This window comes from Ochlerotatus camptorhynchus, unplaced genomic scaffold (genome assembly GCF_037179485.1).
Source record: "Ochlerotatus camptorhynchus isolate MF236.1 unplaced genomic scaffold, CSIRO-AGI_Acam_v1.1 ptg000330l, whole genome shotgun sequence".
Lineage (NCBI taxonomy): Eukaryota > Metazoa > Arthropoda > Insecta > Diptera > Culicidae > Ochlerotatus > Ochlerotatus camptorhynchus.
This window is the reverse complement of record NW_027040818.1, coordinates 8,920,411-8,948,343: the sequence shown is the minus strand read 5'-3', so window position 1 is coordinate 8,948,343 and position 27,933 is coordinate 8,920,411. Positions and strand designations below refer to the sequence as shown.

At 41.0% G+C, this 27,933-nt stretch overlaps 1 protein-coding gene across 1 annotated transcript in view; it reads right to left on the bottom strand.

The window, feature by feature from the left end:
• The window catches only part of RhoGEF64C (Rho guanine nucleotide exchange factor at 64C), a 670,047-nt gene that overhangs the window by 115,606 nt on the left and 526,508 nt on the right, over positions 1 to 27,933 (bottom strand). Inside the window, exon 4 of the mRNA XM_065230356.1 lies at positions 5,184 to 5,320. Within this exon, the coding sequence (XP_065086428.1) occupies positions 5,184 to 5,306 (123 nt within the window). The 5' untranslated portion in view covers positions 5,307 to 5,320. The remainder of the gene's footprint in view (positions 1 to 5,183; positions 5,321 to 27,933) is intronic.

Here is a 27,933-nt window from a genome sequence, read left to right as displayed (position 1 = left end):
TCCGTTCAGGACCTCTTGTACACCTCGTACCGTAAAATAAAACGATCTTACACGGCCGAGCCTAATCACAAATGAACCCCGATTCCCTCAGGCTGGTGGCCTTAATTGCCAAGCAGGGTCCCGTCTCGGCTCGACCAAGGTAGCCATGCCACGGTCAGCCGATGCCGTCAACGACGGAAGACGCCTGCCAGACGCTATGTCTGAAGGCACTTTTTTTTCAATATTCATGTACCTCAGATTTTTCTTCACAGGATGTTAGTATTGATTGTAACAATCAAATCTGTGATGGTCTTAAAATATTTCATCTTGGGTTTTTTGAGAACAAGTGTTTTGAAGTTTACAAAGCCGATTATGAAGGCGTATATGGACTATTGACCATACAACAGCATACAAATGCAGTCAAATAAGGTTTAAAAGTTGATTGCATTAATCCAAATGGCATTAAAGAAGTTTTCTTTGGCTCCCAAGTAAGATCCATATTGATTTTGTCGACTTAGTGATAAATCAAATAATATTTATTCGTAGCACAATATCTTGTTTAATTTCTATTCCCTCATAATAGTAAAAGAGAAAGAAGCGAGCAGGACAGTCCGAGACAACCATGTAATCATAGTAGGCGTTGATTTACGTCCTATTTCGAGTGTTTTTTTTTATGGATGTATCGTGTAGAAAATTTTGAAGAATTAAAAAAATTTCATGAAGAAAGTAGATAGCTCACTTGTCGTGCTTCGAAAAGCGACTCTGTAAAAAAAAATGGAGCCACTTTAGTAGCGAGGATCATTGAAAGATTTTTACCGGAGTTAAATAAAGGAGATAGTAGGTATCCGAAAGTTTTTTGTCTTGTACTCAGCAGCTGACGAAGGTGGCATTTACCACTAAATCATCCTGAGGGGCGGAAAATTTGCTTGGATTTTTAAAAATAAATAGATATGTTTGACTCAACGGCGAGATCGACAATAAATTCTGGCAACCATGACGATATTTTTTAAAAATCGTTTAACCGATAATGCCGATAATAGAGGAATGAAACTCAAATGAGGTTAGTTACTCTTACCCAGTGAGTTTAGGTAGCCCTCCCATTGAATTACTACAGAGTTGCTAGAGCTTCATTGCAGTTCCCATGTTTTGTCCATGGAAATTTTCAGGAAGGTTCAGTGACCTTCTAGGAAATTTTGCGAACTATAGGGAACTTTGATGAATTTTAGGAAAGTACAGCAAACTTTAAATAAAGCAGAGAAATTCAACAACTTTCAGATAAGTTCATTGAACTTCAGGGAAGTTCTACAAACTTCAGGAAAATTCTGCCGACTTCAGGGACGTTTTGTGAGCTTCTGGGCAGTTCAATGTCGTTCTGGTAAGTTCTACGAACTTCAAGAGAGTTCTGTGAACTATAGTAACATTATATGAATTTCAATGATGCTCTGCAAAAAGTTCTTTAAGCGTGAAGAAATTTTGACAAACTTTAGGATGGTATGTGAACCACAGGAAAAATTTAATAACATTAGGAAAGTACTGTGAACTTTAAGAAATATCTGAGAATGTCAGGAAAAAAGCCAAACTCAGAGACGGTCAAAGAACATCAAGAAAGTTCGAAAAATGTCATCGAAGTTCAAGGAAATCAAGGAAAAACAGGGCTTTGAATTTGAATGTAACTTCTATAAGCTATTTCATCGGGTCGTTGGTTGAACAACTGCTAATGTATGTCTTAGAAAACAGGTACGCTTCCCTTATGAAATGTGATCGAAGGCATGAGCAGGATAAAAATGAGAGCTCGCCACCCAAATAAATATCGACTCACGCATGTTACATTGCCGTTTACCGGTATAGAAAAGGGAGCTGTTTATGAAAATTGAGGTTCAAAAATATCCAGAAGAAAGATGTTAACAAGAAGTTCAAACCAAACTCGACAGTCAAAGATGTGCGGGTTTGTAGATATTTGTTAGAAAAAAATACTGCAGAAAAAAAAAAGAAATTCATAAAAATTTGCAAATTATGTCTGACGCAGCTTTCTCCTATGAAACGTCCTGCATGTAGTGAAAACCACTTTGTCGCCAAAAGCAGCCGAGGTTATTTTTGTAAACGTCGTAAGAAGACCAGGAATCAATGTTTTTCAATATAAAATCCCAGTTTTTTAATAACATTTTTACACGAATTTTTAATTACCTTTCAGTTAATATTATGATTTTTGAAATCAGCCTTATAGTTCAAAAGTTATACGCTTAAAATAGAGGCATTTAAAAAATAAAATAAAAAATAAACTATTTTTTGGACTACTCTAACGTTGAAATGGTCTCCCTGATGACACAACATAAAATAAAATAAAAAATTTTGGGATAAGGAATAAAATTACAATTTTTTACCAAATTCTAAGAACCACTATATCGTTTTGCAATAATAGTAAATTTAGAGACTACACAATTGTTTAATTATTTTATTAATTTAAACGTTATGAGATCATGACAAAGCTACGATATCTTACGGTATCAATAAGGGAATCTTACTTTACCAGTATTTTGACAACTTTAGTCCCATTTTGAATCATTTTCAGCTGAATTTGTTTCGATCCATAACAGGTTTGTATCATCAATAGTTCGTATACGCCTTTGTAAACGACTAAGTATACTTCAAAACTCTTTTTCTCTAAAAACCCAAGATGAAATATTTTAAAACCACCACAGATTTGATTGTTAGGATCAATGCTAACATCTTGTGAAGAAAAATATGAGGTACATGAATGTTGCAAAAAAAAAGGGCCTTCAGACATAGCGTCTGCCAGCCAAACGAGCCAGCAACGCCTGCTGAGCCGTATGTGGCTGATGAACGCCACCAGATCCGCCATTCTCCCAATTCAGCAACGGAACGCTGTTTGCAGCCCACGTCGCAAGTTTCCGGCCACACGGTAGTGCAGGAGCAGCCGAGTGGGCCAACGCCACCGTCGCGACGCCGAAGGAGATTCTGCTGCAACAGTGAGTACCGTACCGTTCATTAACTTTCGCATACACGCCGCATATTTGTGAAAACCCACACCCACACGCCACAGAATAGGGCAATAATTGTTATAGAAAATGTGAATGTACCTGTGTTTTCATACTCTGTCCGCGTAGCCCCACCGAATACCCAGTAACATGCCGGCCCTGCGGCACAGTTCAGGGGTCTCATGCTACTGAGCTAGTTACCCGGGAGTGTCTGGTCATGCCCAAGGTTGCAAATACTCAGCTAAAACAATGTTTTTTTTAATTATGAAATAATTAGATGCTATGATCATATTTTGAATTGGTAAGATACAAGAAGAGGTTGCAGAGAATGTGTTTGACATATTAAACCTGTTTATTTCACTTCATGCGAGTCACAATCAGCGATTTTTCACACACTCACTCACTCACTCACTCACTCACTCACTCACTCACTCACTCACTCACTCACTCACTCACTCACTCACTCACTCACTCACTCACTCACTCACTCACTCACTCACTCACTCACTCACTCACTCACTCAGTGATCAGCAAATCGCTAATTGTGACACATAGAAAGCAAAATTTACAGGTTTTATGTTTTAAACGCATACTTTGTAACCTCTTCTTGTAAGTTACAAGGAAAACATGTCATCATACCATCTTTTGGTTTTATTATTCCGAAAAACATTATTTTAGCTGAAATGAGTATTTGCAACCTTGGTCATGCCATAGTCACAAAATGCTCATAGACAAGCGCCATATGAACTGATTTGATTAATTTTGATGGAATCCAGCAAAGGACAGAGCATAGCTTTCAGCCGTTAGCTGATTGGCCTTAACAAAAAACGTCGCAAAGAACACCACAAAGTTTATCGTTGAAATTCATCACACAATAACATTTCAGATTAAATTTTGCGAAAAATCAGTGCGAAACTTTTGAAATTAGCATTTTGCAAAAGAACACGCATGGTTCCTTCTACCTCCCCCCTCATATGCAACCATATGGAAAAATGATGACAAATTTCATTTCTTTCATCGAATAAAACTTCGCTTCTCGGTTGGAGATGGTGAATAAAAAAAAAGTCTTCTCATTTTCCGGCAAATTTATCTCCAACAACTGATTCCCATTTCCCAACCGCAGAAACATGTTTCCTAGCCCAATTTCGTAATGAGGCCTACCTCGCAGCAACAGCAGTAGCAGCGATTTATTTCGCCACGTCTGGATAAAATAAAAAAATACTCATTTTCCATACACACACACACACACACACACACACACACACACGCATTCAACAGCCGTTGCGAAGCCACATTTTCGTTCCTTAATAAATGACTTTCTGCCGGTTGTAGCGAGAAAATCACATACAAACATAACTACCGGGTCTTGTTCTCCGCTGGCGCCACCACCCCCACACCACCGCGTGCTGACTGATATATGAGCGCGTGTCGGCCGAGACAAATGAGTTGCTTCATTTTTCTCCAGGAAAATCAGCAGCTGCCTAGCGCGCCGCAGTGCTTTTGAATGGTTCAATCTGTTTTGCTCTGGGAAAGTGATTTTTTTTCGTTCGGTTTAAATCGGAAAAATGGTGTGTTTAAAAAATGGTTTTCAATTGATTCTAGCAGCAAGCGATCAATTGTAAATTTCACTGCAAAGCCATTTAGTCACCCCCCCAAGCTCTAAATAATTGGATACGTAGCACCTGGACGGTGAAAATTCCAATTAAAATTCTTTTCCATTTTCATAAAACTTGGATAATTTTCACGGTTCAACGCATCCGCCCTGCCAATATTTCGAGGAAGGACAGTCGAAAAATATTTACAACCCTAGGAAGAAAGTACCGAAACAATCGAGATGAGATTTCCTCCGTCCGAAAGAACTCTGTGAAAGCGAGGGATTTTCACGGGTGTGTGGGGGGGGGGGGACGAGGTCAAGTGCCGTCGAGCGGAAAAGTAGCAGAAGTCCAAACAGAGAAAAACCTTCCGATTTAGCTCGGCTCCACACGGTGGGGCTCTTCCATCAGAATGGATATCTGTGAAATGAATTTGAATATTTTAGCATTTTCCACGCGACTGACCTCGGCAATTCGGTTGGGCGGTGGTTGATTTTGGGTGTGTGAGAAGAAAGCCTACGTGCAGGCGAAATCACAGGAATTGGCGGCTTCGAGGTCGATTTGTGGTATTTTGTTTAACTTGTATTAAACTGTAAAGCTTGAAGCAGAAGCTTACCCGTTGACTAGTGTGGTTAGCCGGTGGATAGAAGTTGATGGTGTCTACATTGGTCGTCGTCGTCCCGTTCGTCGACTGGTCCGTTGGGTAGCGTCTCATTGGGAGATGGCTAACTTTCGCCATCTGATGGATTCATTCTGGAAAGGGATGCGGAAGAGAGATGGAAAACACGATATAAATAAATTGTACTGTCTGAACTTGAGTTTGAATGAGGGAAGTCAAGCTAACAGAACCTCTGTCATTGACACTTGAAATAAAATGTTAACAATATTTATATCAGAACCTTCAACACAGGACTTGTACCAGAAGTCATCAACTCAAGTAGCACATTTCCATCACGAAAAGTTGCAGCAACCTATTTATGACTGAAATAAGTCTTATAGAAGTTGCCACGATTTTGCGACATTAATCTTTTTGCAGATGATACTGTGTTATTCATTGCAGCTAAGGATTTAGATGATGCCGTTTTACACTTGAATGAAGATTTGCGTTCTCTAATTAGATGGTTGAAGTATAAGCAGTTAAAATTGAATACAAGTAAAACTAAATTTATGGTAATTTCGCGGAATCGAGTAAATGAGAACCTCTCTGTTTTAATTGATGATGAGACTATTGATCGCGTTCGGGAGATTAAATATCTTGGCATGATTATTGATGACACACTTAAGTTCAACTCTCACATTGACAATGTCATCAAGAAAATTGCCAAGAAGTATGGAATTCTATGTCGACTGAAAAACGATTTAACTATTGCCAGTAAAATACAGCTATACATATCAATCATCTCTCCTCATCTTGACTTTTGCCCTTCCATTTTATTTCTGGCCAATGCAACACAAATATCGAGATTACAGCGCTTGCAGAATAAAATAATGCGTTTGATTTTGAGATGTAATAGATTCACTTCCTCAACTTTGATGTTAGATGCCTTACAATGGTTGTCGGTGAAGCAAAGAATTGTATATTTGACTATGGTGTTCATTTTCAAAGTAGTTAACGGTTTGCTGCCTCGATATTTGTGTGATCGAATTGAAAGAGGAAGTGACTTTCATAGATATAATACTAGAAACGCGGTTGAAATAAGAACACCACAGTTCTTGACTTCACAAAATTCATTATATTATAAGGGAATAAATGTTTTCAATTCGATGCCTAGACATATCAAACGTTTAGCAACACTTACAGAATTTAAAAGACACTGCATTTCACACGTTAAAACTGTCTTTTGAACAGTTATCCAGTGATTTTTTTTTATGAATTGACTAATTATGTATCTTGACGAAGTTATCTCTAACAGATTATTTTATATGGATAGCTGTCATAACGACTTTTTAATAATTATTGTAGCACTGCAAAAACTATGTCTGTTCGCCACGAGGGTGATGATGGATTTTTAATATTTGATTTAATAGTAGATTAATTAAAAAAAATAGTCTACAAAGGTTTGAGCCTCCCGCGCGTATTTCGGATATAGAGGACTGAATTTAACATTTGATAAAAAAAAAAATGCAATTTGGAAGCTTATTTGGAAGATACCTTGAGTTAGTAGTAAGCTTTCTGGCAAATGTTAGGGGTTCGTGAGCATTCCTGACATTGCTGAAAATTATGATAGCATCAGATTGCGGGGTTACTAGTGTAATAGGATGCTTTGTTGATTGTTCATTAACTCTTGATTGTTTGTAATACTTATGAATATTTTAGGTGGACAAAAAGGCGAACACATTTATATCGCTGTGAAGCAACTGTAAACTCTAGAGGGAATTTATATCTGTAACTGAAACCAGTTCGATTTTGTTTGCCAACCTGGTTAAAATGTCATATTCAATTATCTTAAAGATAAATCGTCCAGCTCAAACCTTTGTAGGGGTAAGAGGTGGGACCATCGTCATCTTAATTAAAGATAGTTAAGGTGTGAATCGAATGCTTTTGTTTTTAATGCATTACGGTTTTAAATGACAACATACCAGTATATTATTATTAATCATTAGTGAACAATGTGGAGTCAGAGCATAAGGAGTTCGACTCCGACGGTTATGAATAATAATTTTAAACTAGAGCGTCCCAAAATTAGGCCCAAGTGCAACTATTTTGGCTCACAATCAAGTCGATTGGATTTAAGTGCATATTGCCACAAACATGAACAGTAGTTGGATTAACTGTTAATTTCGATCTAACAAACCTCTTCGTTACAATTTGATGATTTTGAAGCATGTATTCTTTTAAGTTTTATATTATTGCGCATTTTGCACCTAAGCAAAGATATTTAATTAACAAGATATCCCATTAATCAATTCCTCGTACAAGGCAATGGATACACCACCCTTATGTGATCGCAGTGACATCTAGTGAGTGCACATTGAAACGGTGGGGAGTCCCCCGCCAACTTTAGCACCAGGGCTCAATAAATGACAGGTGTCAGTATGACATATGCCAGCCGAGGGAAGAAGATGATCGATGTCATCATCATTATATTTCGATAGCAAAATTCTCACTTTGTTACGATTGTATCAATTTTCAATCATTACCACGTTAAACGCAACAGAAACGTTTGAGAATACAAGGACACATCCAAGCTGGGCTTGTAATATGTTTTGCTTTCGAGCGAACGAGTTTCCAATATCACCACCGGTATCAGTAAGATGCATTGTTTACAATAGCAGATACGTCTCTTTGAAAAAGTAATTGAAAATTGATGATTTGTGAATCTGTTGCTCAATATAATCTTTATAAGCAAAGAAGTATACTTCGAAAAACGCAACGTATTGAAATCATTGCTTTGTAATAAAATGTGCCGTCTTCCTTGGCCAACGCTGCACGCATTCTATTCAAAAATTAGGTTGGAATAATGATTACTTTTCTATTTTATAAAGAATGTATTTGTCAATGCCACCAAAATCGCAAACTGAAGCTGCCACGCTGCCAGAGCTGAGTGTTGACGATGAGTAATGACATCACTTCGTGTTTTGATTTGCACTGTACTCACTGGTGTGGGTTCTTACATGCATAGGATGTTGGTGTGCGTGTTTTTTTTTTCAATACTGCAGTTCAACGTTGTATCGTCACAAACCTTTTGGCGCTGTTATCTGTCTCTATAAATTCCAAATAGTGAAGGGGGTCTGACTCCTGCGCTAAAAATAATCCCTCAGATTTGTTTTCGCTCAGGCAAGAAACATAAAACCTATTTATTTTCATAGCTCTAACGCCACTTGAAGTTGATGCGATATTCTTTTGTTATACGCAGTGCTGTACTAAATTACTGAGCTAAAAAAACTCGGAGGGATTATTTTGTGTGCAGTAGTCTACTTTAGTGCATCATGGGCAGTATGCTAAACTTTAACTGTAGTATGTTATGCAGACACAAATAATGATAGTTAATGAGATTATATCCCAGCGCTTTGTGACGCAACCAGGAAGTGGGACAAAAATATGCTCTCGAAGAAATTACGTTAATCTATCCAGCGGGACAAACTTAACGAATTCCAAAGTTGATACATGTTTTGGGATGTACCAATAGCGTACCTTCAAGGATTTTGAACGTACCTCAAAGCTTTCCACAAAAACCATGTCCCGCTGGATAGACATACTATATCGGCATTGACCGATCCCTTTTTGAGCTCATATAAATTAATAATCATACAACGCGAATCATAAGATGGAAGTGAAAAACTCATACAACCCAACTTTCTTAGAGCAAACAACAAGAACTGCTTTTGAACTGATTCAATGCGGTTTACATGTACATCATGATATGGAGCCCAAACTATGCTACAATATTTGAGAAGAGGCCTCACATATGCTACGTAAAGTGTTTTTATTGTGTAGGGATCGTTGAAGTGCAAACTAAATCTTTTAATGAACCCGAGCATGTTGCTTACTTTGTAGATAATGTTGCTGATGTTATTCCTCCAGCATATGTGCTCTCACCTCTCCTCTCATCATTCTCTGGGGGAGCGGAAGATTCGCACAAAAGCAAATAACCGAAAAGTAAAATGCAGCTCTCCAGCTTATCAGCTCAGTTCCGGATCCGACTCGAATGATGGGGAGCTGTTAAGGATGACAACTCTCGAGCCCGTCTAGCTCTCGGACCCGTCCAGCTCTTTGGATCTCTCTCGATTCTTCACGATTCAGCTCCGGATCCGGATCTGAGCTGATGATCTGAAGCTGATGCCGAGAATAGGGAGAGAAATTCTGCTGGAGATTTAACATCAGAAATAAAATTTGAATGTAGACTGGATTGCATGGCTTCAGAAAAGGCGTAACATCGTGTGCCACGATCTCAATCATATCATCGCGTGTGACATACACACTAAAAAAAATCTGAATTTTACTGGTGATGTAAACATCCATGCATGCAAACATTCATGCATGTAAACTTCCTTTTCACGTAAACTAGTAGCTTGCAAGAAATGTTGTAAACAAAGGTGGAAAGTTGCATACAATATATGGAATATTGCATGACATGTCTCATAAATTTACACGATTTATACTGTAAATTTGTATGATTTATGACGCTCCATTTATGTGCATCATAGTAACGGAAATTTACACTACTTTTTTTTAGCTGTGTAGGTGTTGCTCTCTCGCATACATTTTTTATTTTACTGCTATGTTGTTGGCACATTTTGCGCGCATTTCGGTTTACGCGATGGTTGATCAGTTGTAGCGTTAGTAGCGTTTTCCATTGAAAAGTAAAGCCATGTTGTAAGGTACGGATTCATTGGTTTAGACTACTTTTACGATTTTATGCAGTTTTAAGCACTAAAACCACTAATAATTTTTCGATTTTTAATTTGTGTCATAATTTCTATAATTTCAATGTGAGCTGAAGAGCTATTCAATAAAATCGACTCCCTTCAGTGAGCTGGATGGGTTTTATCCACTCAGTCAGATGAGCTGTTTTGCCCACCTTTAGAATACACACACACATCTGACACTTTTGGGCATACTGACAGCGGTAAAACTGGCGGAGATACGACAGAAAAAAAAACAGCTTACTCTTTCACACTTGCATCGCAGTGCTGAATGCTAGAAATAGTAGTCTGTTGCAGTGATCCTCACCCACTATATTCATCACACTGAAGTGAGCTCCGCCGAAATGCGTGATTGTTGCCCTTCGTGGTAAGAACACTTTCAACTCACCACCATTTCAACCCCGATGATGTTTATCAGCTGCGCATTGATGTGTATTGTTGTTTACTTATTGCTCAACAAGTTTGTGTGCGCAAAGTGTGTCAGTGAGGAAGTTGGCGAAAATGAAGGAAGTAAGTATCGGAGCGCCATCCGGAAGTTCGGTGAAGAAGTTACATTCGAGGACACATCGAAATCTGGCCGTAAACCGGGACCGGTGGACCGAAAAGTGGACCAGAAGATCACCAAGCTGTCGTCAATAAGAAAAGTGCCTCTGTTCGAGATTTGACCAAAACAACTGAGAACATCGACCAACGTGACAGTCTGCAAACGTTCAAGAAGTAGAAGAAACCGAAACGGAGTCAGAAACTATATGATAGCCTGCTGTGTGGAAAATGGCGTGTGTTATCATGGACGATGAAACATACGTCAAATTTGACTTCAAGACGATTCCGGGAAACCATAACTGCACAGCCTGTGATGGTGAGGAAGTTGACGATGCCGACAAGTCAATTTTTACCGAAAAGAAGAAGGCCATGGTTTTGGAGTTCAGCTTCGAACCTCTTCGGATACGGTTGTGTATAAGTTTGTTTCTGTTTTGTGCGTGCGTTCGCTGATTTTGCCAGATTAACGCTGGCACTCTGCCTCCCGGACGGTTATACGTGTGTGATTGGTGGTTTTCTCGCTTTCTTCGCTTGTGCTCCCGGTACAGAAATTTGTGGCGTCGCGAGTGATAGTTTTTGATTTCAGTTTGTTTACGCGTTGTATGATTTTGTGAGCAGTGGCTTCGTGTTCGCGTCATGGAAAAATCGACTACATTCGACCAGAGGATTGATCCCCGTAGGGCGGGTCTATGATCGGAGCTACTACACCAAGCGTGACATAGCTGCTTGCAAGGGATTCAGTTGGACTGATTTGGTGAGATTGTTCCTTTTTTCTACTTTTGTCTATTTAAACTTAATTTCTATGAATGCGTATCGTTTGGAATCATTTGATTCGGATGAGACTCTTAACTTTTATTTGTTTACATTGTGTTTCAATCGGTATTCTTAAGAACTTCACAAAATAAGGTTTCAATATTTGAGCAGCTCGACTAGTCTGGTGGCTGCCGCTTTTGCTTACTGAGTAGAAGACCGTGGGGGATCCACATTGTAAAGATTCCCTATTTTCAGCTTTTTTACAGGCTGGAGTTGTTGTTTGAACCATTTAGTTTATCAATTTAATTTATCTGTATAACAATTATTCACAAGCATTCTTCCAGGTCAATTCAAGAATAGTTTTATGATGATAAATCTTTCTAATATTCACATTACAGTTATGACCCGATCCTGTCAACCTCTCCGCGCATCAGACTGTTATTTTTCAATAATTCCACGTAATTTCATACCTTCCTCCTTCAAGAAGAATGTTTAAGATACACATACTTTGCTAGCTGACAAAATGGGGTCATTGCTGTATAATTATTCTCTTTTTGCAGCCTTCATTCAGACTGGATCTATTGATTTAAATTATTTGAGTTTCTTCCAGCTCTTTGATGACGGAAAATCATTAGATTTATACTGTAATGATTCACTCTTACAGCTTTCACCCTAGTTTTGTCTGTTGATTTGATTTGTTTGAATTGGTTTTCAGCTCTTTGGTGTTGGCAGTCGCGGGCGATCAATTTTGCTCATGCTCATGTTCTAAGTTTATTTTCAGCATTTCGATGATGGAACGTCTTCAGATTTATATTATAATGGGGCTTATTACGGGTGTCGCATCACGGTGCAAAGTTGTAACTTGTCGTCACGGTGAAGTGATTCCCATTTGATTTGTACGGTAATCATGGCTCTTATTCTGAGTATCACTTGCTACCGTGTAGTGACACCCGAAATAAGGCCCAAGGATACACCATTTGGTTTTGGCTTCGGGCAAATCCAAGTATAATGCATGATAACACTGATCCATTTAAAACCATGGTCGCATCACTTATCAAGGTGAAACCTGATCCAACGAACCCAACTTACTAACAAAATCTCCTTTTCTGTATATTTTGTTGGAGTGCAGAGGTAAGCACACAACAAAGGTCACTCTAATATTCCTTCCCTACTCCCACCTGATTGCAAGGACGTGGCCGGCGCCGTTATTGATCTACAACATATAAAGTCACTGAAACTTGTACAATGAGAATGGACGGTCACTCCCAGCCCCATTCAGTTGATTAATTGTAGAATTTCACTGATTCTGATCAATCACGGAGTAGCAACCATTGATATGTGCAGTCAATCTAAGCTAAGCTAGCTATTGGTTATCGTATATGTATAGTGTTTATAGCATTACATATCTTTCATTATTAACTTTACATCATTTAATATTATTGTAAATTACATTTTATTATACTTAATTCTTAATGTTAGCTATTATGAGCGACTCCAAGGAAGCATAGTGCCAGCTTGAAAAGAAATCTGAATCGTTCATTATCTGTTTTGTAAAAATCTAGTGTTTATTGTAACATTGGCATTATAACGCATTTTCAATATTGCATTACATTTAAATAAGTATTAACCGGTTAAAAACATTTCAGGTCATCCAGGTCTTAAATAAGATGGGATCCGTTCCTTTTATCAACAGTTGTGATATTGCATCATATGCTGAAAATATATGAATTATCGCGTATTTCTGTTGTTCATTACATACCAGGTGAGGGCTTAATCATGTTTTGCCGTGGAGTGTTTTGGTTTTGAGATGCTCGATAACCTTAGAGGGATCGGTTTTGCTTAATGAGCAGAATATCATGGGTTTAATCCCAAGCTCTCTCACAACATAACACAACACAAACATATCAAGTATCATTCTAGCTAAAAATATTTATTTGCATAATATAACCTGGAAATTTCAGGGTTACATCTTCCTTATTGGAAGCTGAGGAGACATAGAGCTGCATCATATTGTATGTAAAATAATTATTATTTTCATTGCGGAATACCAGTTTTTTTTATCCATATAAATGTATTTTCATTATTACGTATTTTAATGTTCTGATATATTTCATTTCTCCATTACATATGTTTACTATATATATTAGACCTGTTCATTTTAAACGAAATGTTCGGAATGTAACGGGTCAACCGTGATTACTGTTCGTCATGTTAATTTGAACTTCTGTGCAAATTTTCAGCAAAATCGGTGATGATTTAGAGGTGCTTCAAGTTAATTTTATGTTTTTAAGGTAATTTACGGCTTACAATATTTGTATCTCGAGACTGAAACAACGAAAGCTGCTGTAACAACTTTCATAGCAAAGTTTAATGTGTTATGTATCAACTTTGTAACCAAAGGTTGACTATTCGAAGTGATTTTATTGAAGTTTGACTTAGTTTCATGCTCGAAGATATCTTAAAAAGTGAAGAATTTTAAAGTATTTGTTCTACGAATTTTCCACCCATATGATATAAAAATGTGTAGTGTACGGCATAATGCTCCTCATATTGTTCTAGAAGTTTCATTCCAACATAGTTTTCGTGTTTATTTCATAGATTGAGAGATAAAAATCAGAAAAGAGGCCGTTTTAGCTAAAATTCACAAGACAACAGAACCAATAAAAGTCAATTAGATTGACAGAACATAGTTGCATTGCTTTTCAATGACGACCGATGACTGTTTCATTGATATATGATTTTTTCATAAATATGAATCCTCAGTAGACGTGTTTTTTTTATCAAAGGCAAGTGTCACTCGAACCATAACAGCAATTTATAAAATAACCAACATTTGAATGGCTCGAGTGACACTTGCCTTTGATAAAAAACACGTCTACTGAGGATTCATATTTATGAAAAAATAATATATCAATGAAACAGTCATCGGTCGTCATTGAAAAGCAATGCAACTATGTTCTGTCAATCTAATTGACTTTTATTGGTTCTGTTGTCTTGTGAATTTTAGCTAAAACGGCCTCTTTTCTGATTTTTATCTCTCAATCTATGAAATATACACGAAAACTATGTTGGAACGAAACTTCTAGAACAATATGAGGAGCATTATGCCGTACACTACACATTTTTATATCATATGGGTGGAAAATTCGTAGAACAAATACTTTAAAATTCTTCACTTTTTAAGATATCTTCGAGCATGAAACTAAGTCAAACTTCAATAAAATCACTTCGAATAGTCAACCTTTGGTTACAAAGTTGATACATAACACATTAAACTTTGCTATGAAAGTTGTTACATCAGCTTTCGTTGTTTCAGTCTCGAGATACAAATATTGTAAGCCGTAAATTACCTTAAAAACATAAAATTAACTTGAAGCACCTCTAAATCATCACCGATTTTGCTGAAAATTTGCACAGAAGTTCAAATTAACATGACGAACAGTAATCACGGTTGACCCGTTACATTCCGAACATTTCGTTTAAAATGAACAGGTCTAATATATATAAATAAATAATGGGTTGGGAGGGAGCATCAGGGTATCATTCAAACTGAAACTGGACGATGGTATGATTGACAGCTGGAGTCTAGGAGAGAATAAACACTATCATTTTCTTTATCCTACCGATTCGATTGTGATGGTGTGAATTCTACTCCAACAGTTTCATGGAGATTGACGCGCCCTTCTTAACAAACCATCCTGTAGGAAGCTTAATAAGTATTGCGAATTGCGTTATTCGATTTGTTCGATCGTATCGTTGGAAGGAGATTCTTAAATTCCCGTGGATTTCGCGTAGGTGCCTCTGCTTACGGGTCCACCCCACCGTTTTTGGCCCTTCATACAGCGATATTGTGAATTCAGATCGGTAGCTCAAATTGATCTTGCTATTAAGTGGAGCTGCATACAAGACAAGATCTTCGAAGGGATGGCGACTGCCTTACATACATACATACATACATATTTACAAAAGAAGAAGGCCATGGTTTGGCAATCGATATGTGGCAAGTTGTCAAAGCAATTTGTGACAAAGGCGACGATGAACACTGAAATTTACGTTCGGGAGTGTTTGAATCGGCGTCTGCGGCCCATGATCTGCAGTAAGGTTTTAGTCTGATTTGGTGTCAATGCACTACTCAAAGACACGGCACAGAGCAAACAATGTGCAATATGCACCAAAAGAGATGAAACCTCCGAACAGCTCTTTCCAAGGGTTATCTACGGAAACACTTTAGGGCAGCGAATTCAATCGAAGAATTTGAAAAAGACTGGACAAAAGTGGCCAAAATTATCCCCAAGGAATCTGTGCTGAAGCTCATGGGCAGCGTCAGATCAAAAGTTCGCTCTTTGGCAATTTACATTTTGTGTGCATTGTCGAAAAAGTCCCACTTTGGTATTCAGCAAGCTCAGTGGAACTTAAAAGTAGGGAAACAGATCAAAAATTTCGTATGGAATCAAATAGAGTTGCAGTCATTGGGAGCCTGATCAGCTTATATGGAATTTTCGCTCTAGTAAATTTCCCAACAAAACCCACTTTTACTATTCCCACAACTCATCCCACACCGTGGATTGTCACCAGCGAAAATATGCCACCAATGCATCCACCCAACATTTGCTGCTGCTAGCTGACTGACTGAGCTACGTGCTTCCCGGTGCTAATTAGATAATAATAATTATTTTACAACTTTTCACAGAATTTTAATTAATTTCCCACGATACGGTGGTCCTCTTGGTTTTCCGGCCAGCATTGCCCGCATCCTGCCTGCTAGCCACATTGCACCGCTTCAAATGAATGCTCTACCGGGCCAAAATTTGGACGGAACGAGCCCCGGGAAAAATGTTACCGGAAAAGCCTTTGCTTTTGATTATGACATGTGTGCTCCTGTCCATGTGGCCTTGTTTTAATCTCATTAAATGAATGCTTACAATTAGCTATTTCGCACTGCTACTGACAGCACTCACCGCCAGATGGAGGAGCCACCCTTTGAGCGTACAGGTTGTTGTTGGAAAATCGAGTTGAGAATGTAGGGCGGTATTCATATTTTTTTTTAATTAATAATGTCAACAATGTTCATGACTGTAGCACCAGTGTAGGTAGGAGTTGTTATGTGTCATAAACGGTATTCGTGATGCGTGATGTATAACAATGCATTACGTCACTAGAACTCCCGAGCCTAAAGATGGCATGTTGACATTTGTTTGTAAAAAAATGGCCGATTTTCCGAGAATATCCGTTGTGCAAAACCGGTTTATTCTGACACAGGGGTGGATCCACAAGAGCCGGCCATCGTTTGGTGAGTTAATCGAAATCGCTAAACTGTAAAACTTAATTGCGCTTGCTTTTATGAGGGGGTGCGAGGTACGAGCGATAGGGCGCTTTACTGAGTGACCTTTAAACATGCAGTAAGCCGCGGTGCACGATGATGATGATGTGGAAAATGGTTCAACCGATAGGAATGGGGAATTGGATGGTAAATATGGAGGTTACTGTGTTGCAATATGGGAACATCATAATAGCGTAACAGGATATTGGGAATTGAGTTTGACACGGGTATTGAAGAATCAAAGTGAAAATTGACTCACAGATGGCGAGTGGATGAAAATGGTAATGACGTTTTGATATCTGTCAAATCGCATGAATTTTGTTTAGTACATCATCATTTTTGTAATTGCGAATATAAAAACTAGGTGTTGCATGATCCGTTTTGGTTTTGCTTTGATGTGGCAATTGGGACGCAGTTTTACCATAGAAGTAACTCTAAGACCAGTAGGTCCGGAAGAAATGTGCTCAACTTTTTGGTTCAGCTTTGGTACAATGTTCGATCCCAAGATAATCGATGCACCCCTCGAAACATAGGAAAATCCACGAACCCCTCATTAAATCTGTCAAACTTTCATAGCGAATCGAAACAAATATAGTAGAGTACTAGAGTTTCGACTAGAATGGGGTACGTTAATCGATTTGATTGGGACCAATAGGCTAGTCAAGTAGTGAGCCAATTTAAACTCATTATCAAACCACTGGTTGGTTTTACCGAGTGAACTGCTGGTTAATTTTCATTTGATAGATTGAATAGAAGTCACAACATCAAATAATTTACAGCAACCCCATTTGGCTTGAATAAGCTGTAATTTAGCATTGAAAGTATTTTCGGGTGATATTATGACTCCTACCTGCGAATACCTCCTCCTGAGTAAAGGGAACATTAAATATACGATCCCATCTCTATTTGGACGCACAATTCCCCATCCAACAGAACAATTTGTCAATTCTCAAATCACATCACTTCGTATATGTCCCACTGGCAACTTGCTCCATCCATCATCGTACCCCAGCCAAAACTTTTGATAGCTGAACCTTATGCCGGTGGTAACCATCGTGTCCGTTTACCGAGCAACTTTTCACTCCGTCCGATGTTATAAATTTTAACCACCACTAACTAGCAACCAACCAACTAACCACCGACCGAATTCCAGTGACCAACGGAAGGCAAACAGTCACTTTTCCCATAAACGGATTTTGCAAAAATACATTTGAACCAGAAGAGCAGTAACAAAAAAAAAACCTAAATCATTCGGTACAGCTATCGCACAACATATGAAATATGTAGATTTAATTCGAACGTCACCCGTCAGATGGAGCCATTCAGTCGGCACCGGCATACATTCGGGCGGTTCATAAACGTCCACCACCAATGGAGTCCAATGTCTGCCTGACGGATGGAATATGTGTGCTTTCATTTGATGAATCGTTGCAGAATTTGAATACGGTAAATGCAACCTGGATGCGTTCTTTAAATTCAATGAAATTCCCAGTAATTTTTAAAATTTAATCTGCTTCCATTTACCACTATTTCATAAAGTCTTGCGTAACATATGAAAAGGGCTTGCCAATCAAAACTTGTAAGTTTCTTTCCACGCGAACTCAAGCTGAACAATGCTTTAGGTCGTAAATAATATTGATCGATTCTCTTCATCGACTTTCACTTTCGTTAATAACTTTTGTACAGAACCGTTTCGTGTCGTATTTTTCATATTAGATAATAGCTTCTTTCGTTGATCTGTGTCCAGAAATTAGCTTTGAATGTCTTAACATCTGCAATGAAAAAGTCGACGAAGAGAATCTGCCAATGTAACTTAGGACCTAATGCAATGTTCAGCTTAGACTGATGTTCACCCACGCTCAACATGATAGGCCCTTTTCAAATGTTTCGCGAGAAGTATCAATGGCAGCAGCAGAGTGATCTTCCAAACACACACACAAAGGGTTTTGCAAATCACGTACGTGTAGGCGAGTGGAAGCATGCAGCTGTGTGTGTGTGTGTGTGCATCTCTCTAATTATCGATGATGATTTATTTATTGCAACGAACCATTAAATTGATTATGGGTCTCATCGTCATCGTCGTCATTAGAGCGTCTTCATCGGATGCAAAACGACATCATCATTACAATCACCGGCATCGTCGTCGTCGTCGTCGTCGTCGTCGTCTTCGCCGTTGCAACGCATTGGTAGATGATGCTCTACAGAGCCATCGTTTGTCGGTCGACGATGGGAAAGTGGTGTTATCAGAGAACCATCATCTACGTACTTTGGGAGCTTCTAAGCGCTAGTCGTCGAACCGCTCCGTTGTTGAATACGCCATTTGTTCTCGGTTCTCACATTATGAAAGAGCAGAGTGGCAAAGCATGTGCACGTTGGATGATGGTGGTGGAATGTTGCTGTTGAGCACTGTTATTCTGTAGTGAACGGTTGTTTTGTTATATTTTGTTATAATAGCGTTGCGAAACTATAATTCTACAACGACAAACATCAAATTAAATTAATTACATTCGTAATTTTAGCACGGGAAAAAATTTCATTCAATACATAAATTGTCACGAGCTATTTAAAACGGTCCACAGCTGATTGACGACAATAAATAATTTTGTGAAGTGAAAATGTACCTAGTTTGATATATATTCGGAAAAATGCGATGTTTTCTTCAGTCGAGTATTACCTAGTACAAGACATTGAAGAAGTCTGCACATTGTAGACGAAATGGGAATACCTGTCAGGGATAAGTAAATGAGGTATTGGAATTAAATGGAAATTACTAATCCTTCTCTTCCTCTTTATTCCTGCAGACGCTGGAAGAAACTCCTGAAGATAGTCGAAAGCGTCTTTCGGCGAAAGCAGAGGGTTTTCGGGACAGTAGAAAAAAAAAATCTTGTTGGGGAGGTTGGAAAAAAAAATTCCGGATGAATAAAATTACCGGTGGATATCGGTAGAATATTCTAGGGAAAGTTATTCCGGGGGAAGTTGGAAAAAACTGGGGGAAACAGAAGAACCTATCTCTTGATTCCCAGGAATTACCGGAATGAGCCATGAGCTGTTTCTTGATTCCTGGGAATCAAAAAACGGCGAGCGGTATCAAGCATGATAGATTTTAATGATTCATATTTTTTAGGCTCAAATAATTTGGCACATTTAACAGGATAAAAGTATCTTGCAACATTTGGATTATTAAAAAAAAAAAATCTTTATAAATCGGTATAAAAAATCGGTATTCTGAGGAACTTTATCGGTTCAAAGACCGATAGATCGTTATATTTGGCATCGCTGGTCTAGTTATTTACATGATGATATTGGTCTACCACCCATTGTAGCACGGAAGCTAAGTCCAATAGCAGTGGGCTAACTTCTCTGTTTGTCTTGATCAAGCTTAATAACCTCTGATTGTCCTCAACATTTCGCTGTACGAAGAGCTAAACACTGGATTGGGTGGATCGATAGGCAAAGTCACCTTTACTTATATACGGGGCAGTAAACAATCTCCTTATGCACAATTAGTCAAAAAGACGAGCCTCCAAACAGGAAGATGCCCCAAAGAGTGGGGAGAAGAGCCCGCCCTTTATCCACGAAATGTTATCAACAGGGAGTTGAAATTCCCACTCTCTCCGTCCAAATTGCTTCAATCGGGTGCCCCTGATGGTCCCTCCCAATCCTAGCATTATTTTGTGTTTATATTTGAGCCAAAAAAAAAATAAAAATTTAAAACGATCTCACTAACTTTCACTGTTCCATCACTGCTTCTGTCCAATTTTTGTGCCTATTTGTGATTTCAATGACCTTCTCTGCATCACTGATAGCCATGTCTCGTGCTGAGCATCAATGCTACCGACGCCAGGGACCCTACCTATCGACCCATCAACTCATGAAACGGGGACCAACGGCTTTACTTCCCTTACTTCGAGAATCAGAGATGTCATACCTCAGAACATCCCGGTTTCACCGACTGGGATTGAACCCAGGCCTGCTGGGGTGAGAGGTAATCACGCTTACCACTGCACTACCGGCGCCGCTCGAGTCTTTCATGTTATTTCTGATGTGTTCTACGACATTTCGGCGTCCATTATCTTTGTATGGTGATTTTGTGTTCCTAGTTGCGTCTTATAAAATCGTAACACCAGTGCGGAAAATAGACAGTGTCTCCGGGTATTTTCTTAACGAGCATCACTCCATTGTCGTTACGCATGTGCTCCATTTAGCAGCTCTTCTTTCACTTTTACTTTGCTGAAGCCAAATTACGCTGGTCTACTTATTAAAGGCCAAAACTAAAAAATCCAAAGTTTTGTGCCAAATGCCCTGACTCTGGAGACTGCCCCCTTTTTCCTGATTTTTAATGAACGCTAATTTTCAGGTTTACGCATATCTGAAACCAATAAAGTTACGAACGACATTGGGTACTCTTTTCGTACCATTTTGAATGTCAAATCAAATTATTTCCTAAACGAATCATTTTGTTTTTCTCTTGAAGCGATTCTTATGTAAACATTTGCGTACGGTTTGTTGAGCCGGTACGTACTGTTCGGTTTCCTTAAATTCCGCTTGGTTTTCAATGCTGCAACCAAGACTGAACCTCCATATCTCAGTATCAACGAAAATATACTAGCCAGGAGCCGTCTCTTGCTCCTACTTGGTCCCGAGATGTTCGGTATCTCGCTGCCTCTTCGTAGGCGTATTCTACGTGGCTATTGAAGCCAAACGATCGTTGACCATCACTCCCAGGCATTTTAACACGCACTTCTAGTTTATTGCGTGCTCCCCAACGATAATTTCTGACCGCTGCAGCGCTTTAAAGGTACTGATCAATACCAACTCGCTTTTGTTGTGGGCTATCTGCAGCTTCGCTCCATGCAATAGGTTTTCAATCATGTCCGACCGCCTCGGTCACCAACATTTCCAGCGTCTTGCCTGTTATCGTAAGACGACGTCGTCCGCAAAGTCACCGATCTCAACTCTTTTAAGTAGCTTCAGCGTTAGACCGCCGTTTTAAATCACGTTCCAGAGCGTTGGACGAAGGATGGAGCCTTGTGGAATTCCCACCGTGATCCTAATCGATCTATGTCCCATATTTGGAAGTAGCGTCGGCCTCCCAGCTGGAGCTGTTGAACGCATTCTTGACGTCGATCGTTATCACGGCGTAATATCGATCTCCTCTCCACTTCTGTTTCGACGGCTTTTCGGCTCCCTCGACAACTGTCCGAATTGCATTCACTTTTGCTCTTCCTTTTCGAAATCCGAACTGCCTCTCCGACAATCCTTGCTCACTCTCCGTGCATTTCGTCAGCCTGTTTAGGATGACCCTCTCCAAGAGTTTTCCGAGTGTATCCAGCAGGCACTGCTACGAGTTGCTCGTTGGTGACATCGTCGTTATCTCCCTATCCGTCTCCGCACGATGAGGTGGCTAGGTCGATGGATCGTGCTTCGAGAAAAGACCTTCCACGATGACTTCTATCTTCTTCTTCGCATTTCAAGCTTATTGCATATCGCATATTAGCTTATTGCGTGCTCTCAACTTAGTGTTCTAGATGCACTTCCACAGTTATTAATTGAGAGCTTTCGATGCCTGTACCATTTTTGCATTGATATGATTGTGTGGCAAGTCCAATCATACTTCTATGCCCAGGGAAGTCGAGAAATTTTCCAACCTGAAAAATTCCTAGAATCGAACCCAGCCGCCTCCAGCATGGTCTTGCTTTGTAGCTGCGCCTTTACCAACTGAGCTAAGGGAAGCCCCAATTCCACGATGACTCTAAGCACATTTCTCGCGTCACTTTTCAAATAGACCAATGTAACATACCCACCATTTTGAGAAAATCGAAGTTGAAGTTCGACAGATTATTATTTATACTGTTTAGAAACAATACAGTTTGCAATACTATTTTTAATGTAGTCAGTGAATAATAACGTTGAGAATTCAGTAGAAACGGTAAAACAATTTACTTTGAATTTCATGCTACAATACAGAAAAAATCACATAACACGTTTTTACTAGTAAACTTGTACATCGGACATGTTACATTGGACGATTTTCCTCAATGCCATAATCTATGAGTGTTACATTGGACGATTCCGAACGGCTCCGTCTTCACCTGGATGGGTCTCCGTAATTCGTCCCATTTTCCACCGTATTGGGGGTAGATTCTTGTCGCAAACTACCACCAATCTGCCGACCTCGATTTGCTTCGCTGGACCTAAGCGTTTCGTACGTCCTTGGAGTTGGCACAAATATTTACTCCTTGCGCCATCTATTCCAAAATCCCTGGAACTTCTGCTGCAGCTGTTGATAGCGATTCAGTCGGTTTGTTGGAACATTCAACCAGTCAGGTTGAGGTAGCTCGTGGAGGGATGAACCGATAAGGAAGTGGCCTGGTGTCAATGGCTCTAGGTCGTTTGGGTCATCAGAGATGGGTGTAATCGGCCGGGAATTAAGGCACGTTTCGACTTGCACGAGCAGGGTTTGAAAATCTTCTGGCGAGATCGGTTCTTCTCCAACGACTCTAAGTAGATGATGTTTGGCTGATCACACGGCCGCCTCCCAAAGGCCACCAAAGTGAGGATCATTTGGAGGATTGAAGTGCCATTGGATGCCTTCGTTTGTGCAGTATTTGGTTACCGCTTCCTGGTGCTTACTGTCCCGCAACATCGTGAACAGTTCCTGGAGCCGATTTCTTGCTCCGACAAAGTTGGTCCCGTTATCGCTATACATGTCGGTACACCTGCCTCTCCGTCCTATGAAACGGCGAAGAGCTTGGAGGAATCGATCGGTGGATAAATCCGAGACGAGCTCCAGATGAACTGCCTTTGTCGCCATGCAGATGAATACTGCTACGTAGGCCTTGACGGCGACACGCCGTGGACCAGGACGTACGAAGACAGGTCCGAAGTAATCCACACCAGCCTTAGCGAACGGACGCGACACGGTGACTCTGGCTGATGGCAGCTGTCCCATGAACTGCTGAAGCGGCGGCGGTTTTGCTCTGAAGCATTTCAAGCAACGATGGACAACCTGTCGAGCTACATTCCTCCCTCCTAATGGCCAAAACTTCAATCGGATGGTGCTCAATAGAAGCTGCGGTCCTGCGTGTAACAGGATGTGATGGTAGTGCTCCGTAATCATCCTGGTTAATCGATGGTAAGCCGGTAAGACTAGCGGGTGCTTGGTACCTTCAGACTCGTTGGAATGACGCAGTCTTCCTCCTACACGTAGAAGCTGATCCTCCGGGAGATATGGATTAAACCACCTAAGTGGTGATTTTCTGGAGACCAGCCTTCCCTGAGACAACGCCGTTTGCTCTTCGGAGAAGGTTTCCCGTTGAATCAAACGAATTATGGTGAATTCTGCTTGTCATAATTCCGAAATGGTGAAAAACCCTACCGTATGGTCAGCCGATCGAGTTTTCAAGCGTCTTATTAACCGTTGCCATACCGCTGTGCATCTTATGAGGCTGGTGTAGTTTGGAAACTTGCTGATGTACCAATCGTTGAAGTTTGCCACCGTGGATGATGTCCCTGCTGCAACGGTTCGTCGTGTCTCGATCTGATGTTCGTCTTCTGTTGGGATTTCTGCCAGCGGGAATCGATCTTCTTCTTCCGTCGCAAGCTGATGCAGCGTCCTCGTTGCCAGGAACGGTGATGATTTGGTTCCGTACGTAACTGTGCCAAGCTCGTACGTCGTGACCTCATCGGTTGGACGAGGCTGCCAGAGAATACATATCAGTGGTCTGTCTTCTGGTCGAATGTTGATCTGACGGAACATTTTTTCGATGTCAGACACCAGCATGATTTGCTTTATCCGACAGCGCAATATGATCGACCGTAGATCCTGCTGCATTACAGGTCCAACATGTAGCGTATCGTTGAGCGAAATACCTGTAGACGTCTTACAGGACGCGTCGAAGACAACGCGAACCTTGGTGGTGGTGCTAGCCTCCTTGACCACCGGGTGATGCGGTAGGTAACAGCATTCGTCTACTTTACGCATGTGGCCTAATGCGAGGTATTCGTCCATGAAAGCTGTATACTGTTGCCGTAGACTGGCATCCCTTGCCAACCTTCGTTCCGTGCCTTGGAGACGTCGAAAGGCTATGTCCCTTGACTCACCCAGCCGTTGAAATTCGTCTCCATCCTTCAGTATTGGAACAGTATATCGTCCATCTGCGTCACGTTGTACTGCCTGGGTGAACAGTGATTCGCAGCGAGTTTGTTCTGGTGAATAGGGCCGTGATGACTCGACCTCCTCGCAGGACCAAAATCGAGCCACCATCTCTTCCAGATCATTCGAAGCCGACGCGTTACAAGTGATCGGCTGTCGACCAGCTAATGGAGTTCCTCCGCAGACTACCCATCCGAATACCGATTCGGCTAGCATTGGTAGCTGTTTGCCCAGCGATAACTGACGACCCGTCTAGAAATATTCGAAGAACGCCTCAATGCCAAGCACTATGTCCACATTCCTCGATACGAAAAACGTCGGGTCTGCCAATTCGATGCCTTGTGGAATTTTCCATCCCGTAGTGTCGATGGAAATCGTGGGTAGTTTTGCGGTCACTCTTCGTAATACCAGGAAATTTAGTTCTCGAGAGAAGCCTGAAACTCTCGATCGCACCACTGCTTGGATTCGCTGCTTTGCCTTGGTTGCTGCTTCACCAACGACGGAAATGCTCACAGCTTCTCGGGCTACCTTCAGTCGTTGACTCAACTGCTCAGTGACGAAGTTGCTCTCCGATCCTGAATCCAGAAGAGCTCGTGCTGGATATTGATTGCCGTGGTCATCCTCGATGATAAGGACCACAGTTGCCAACAGTGCTTGCGACGAGTAACTATTGGACGACGTAGAAATTGTAACGTCGGTGGCTGCCATGGTTGCCACCTGGGATGATGAAGCATCTCCATCTGGACCATCTGGATGATTGGAAGATTCATTGCTAGTGGTTTTCGAAGCAGCTCCACCCTTCGCATCTGGTTTGAAGCAGACAGGCGTATGATGGCGTCCCGTACACTTCTGACACGAGAATTTCGATCGACACTCCCTTGCCTGGTGACCTTGTTTGAGGCAGTTTCGACACAGACCATGAGAACGCAGCAACGCTTCTTTATCGGATGAAGCCATACGCTGGAAAACCTGGCATTGGAATAGGAGATGATCTGCCAAACAACTAACGCAGCCCTTCCGAGGTTCCTGGACTGTGTTGAAGCTTGTCTTCACGATCGGCAATCGTTGTTTCACCGAAGCTGACGATGACGATGGTTTCTGCAATCCCTTGAAGTCTGACGTCCGTGCTGGCAACGATTCTAGAACTCCAATACGTCGCTGGAGAAATTCTGTCAAATCCTTCCTGATCTTTGCTTGCCGAGGATTCCTCCCACCCTCGTCTTGTCACAGGCTCAAACCGCGAGATGAGAAGAATGACCAATAAGAGATCCTTGTAGTCCACAGGTTGAATTATTTGATCTTATGTTTGTACGGCACGTTGGAAACCTTCCACCAGCTTGTGCAAATCAGCAACTGACTCCTTAGCCAGCGTAGGAAGATCGAAGAGCGTTTGTATCTGGCGTTTCTTAAGCTGCTTACTGTTGCTGTACCGCGAGACGAGCATATCCCAGGCTACTTGATAGTTGGTTTTGGTAATTTGTATCGGGTCTATGAGGCTTTTAGGCTCCCCTTTTTCAACTTCTGGCAGATCTGTTCGAAAGTGGATAAGCGAAGTGAACAGATCGCGGAAGCTTAACCACTCGTTTATGTCTCCATTGAATGATTGCAACCTTATCTGGGGTAAGCGAGCGTGATCGAGATTGCCAGCAGTCGTCGAAGCTGTAGCTCGAAACGATTGCTCGGGAATTGCAGTCCCCTGTAGCTCCTTGAGATTTTCCATGAGAAACGATTTCGCTTTGTAATAACGCGTGCTGAACTCTTTTCTCTCATCGTCGAGCGGATATTTCTCGGCACTGTAACTAACGTGTGATTTCACCTCAATCAAAGATTCCTCGATTTTCACCCTCAATTCATCGAGCCTCTCCAAACGTATGGACATATCCGACGCAACAGCATCTGTCGGAACATCCTCAACGAACTCCCTCAGTTCGTAATTAATGGCTTCAGGGGCATCGTCTTCGTCCTGGCAGAAACAGTTGCAGTACGTTGCCCAAGTCGATAGAGGATCAATGCTAGCGTAGCGGTCCGAGAATCAAGCATCAACAACGATCTCAGCAGATAACTCGCACGGATTACGTCAGTAAGTTCACATGGGTTGCGTCAGTGAGAGGAGGACAAAGAGTTATGTAGCATCAAGAGAACCTGGCCACGGCTGGCCATATACTGTTTATCCCACCTGGAGAAACAAACAGCTGCGTAGGCCAACGCCGGGAGGGGAAGGAGTGGTACGTAATGGTGATTTCAACTATCAAATTTGTTATTCACGAATGGTCCTTCGAGCCGGATCATTGGACTCCGGTAGACGACACTGGAACGAAGCCATCGCGAAGGCAAGCCAAAGCCTTGCTAGAAACCGCCACAGTATTGTGTGTCATTGTACCATTGTCCGCGAGCCACAATCATCTCAGCCATCGCGGAACGCTGGAAGGCTGGAACAGCAATTTGGTCCATGATCCTAGATTCCCTTTCACAGATTTCAGAGAAGAGTACCTAACTTTAGATTGGCCCCGCCTTTAGAAAATGAGCACCAATCATGTTAGGCAGTCCAAATGACCGAAGTAACAATCATGTACCCATCATTTCAAACTGTAAATTGGACAATTTTAGCTCCAGTTTCCTCGGCATGGTCGTGCCCTAACGATTCTGTCAACTCGACTTCCACTTCAGGTCGCAAGTTCTCGCCCTCTCTACTGCCACAAGTTTCCGTTGGCCGATGCCATATTGGATTGCCTGATGGTCACTATGGGTATATCCTCCAATTCATGTTTTCCATCAGTGACGGACTGCAGTCCGCATAAAGTGACGCCGGTCATCTCTACGAAAAGTGCTAGTGGTGCCTTTATTGAACAGCCTAATTTTCAGCTTCGCCAGAGCTTCCAGCAGAATGTGCCCTCTTGCGTTGGTACATCTGTTTCCCCACTCCACTGCCTAAGCATTGAAGACTCCTCTGATGACTACCGGTCTTCGTCCGATCAGCTCTTCGGTAAACAAGCGTCTCGTGGAACGGCTCCATCGTCCATCGGGTGCGTAGCAACTGCATATGAATATTTATTCCGTTAATTTTGGCGATCACGGGGGTATGAATGGGGTATCTACCACCTAGTTACCTTTATCAGGAGGGACTCGATACAGCTGTGCAGTGTCGCAATAATTGAGGTTTATTTGAGTTACCTCTGATATTGTTGCGATAAACCAATTAAGTGTCATTTGGAGCGAAATGCTTGACAATTA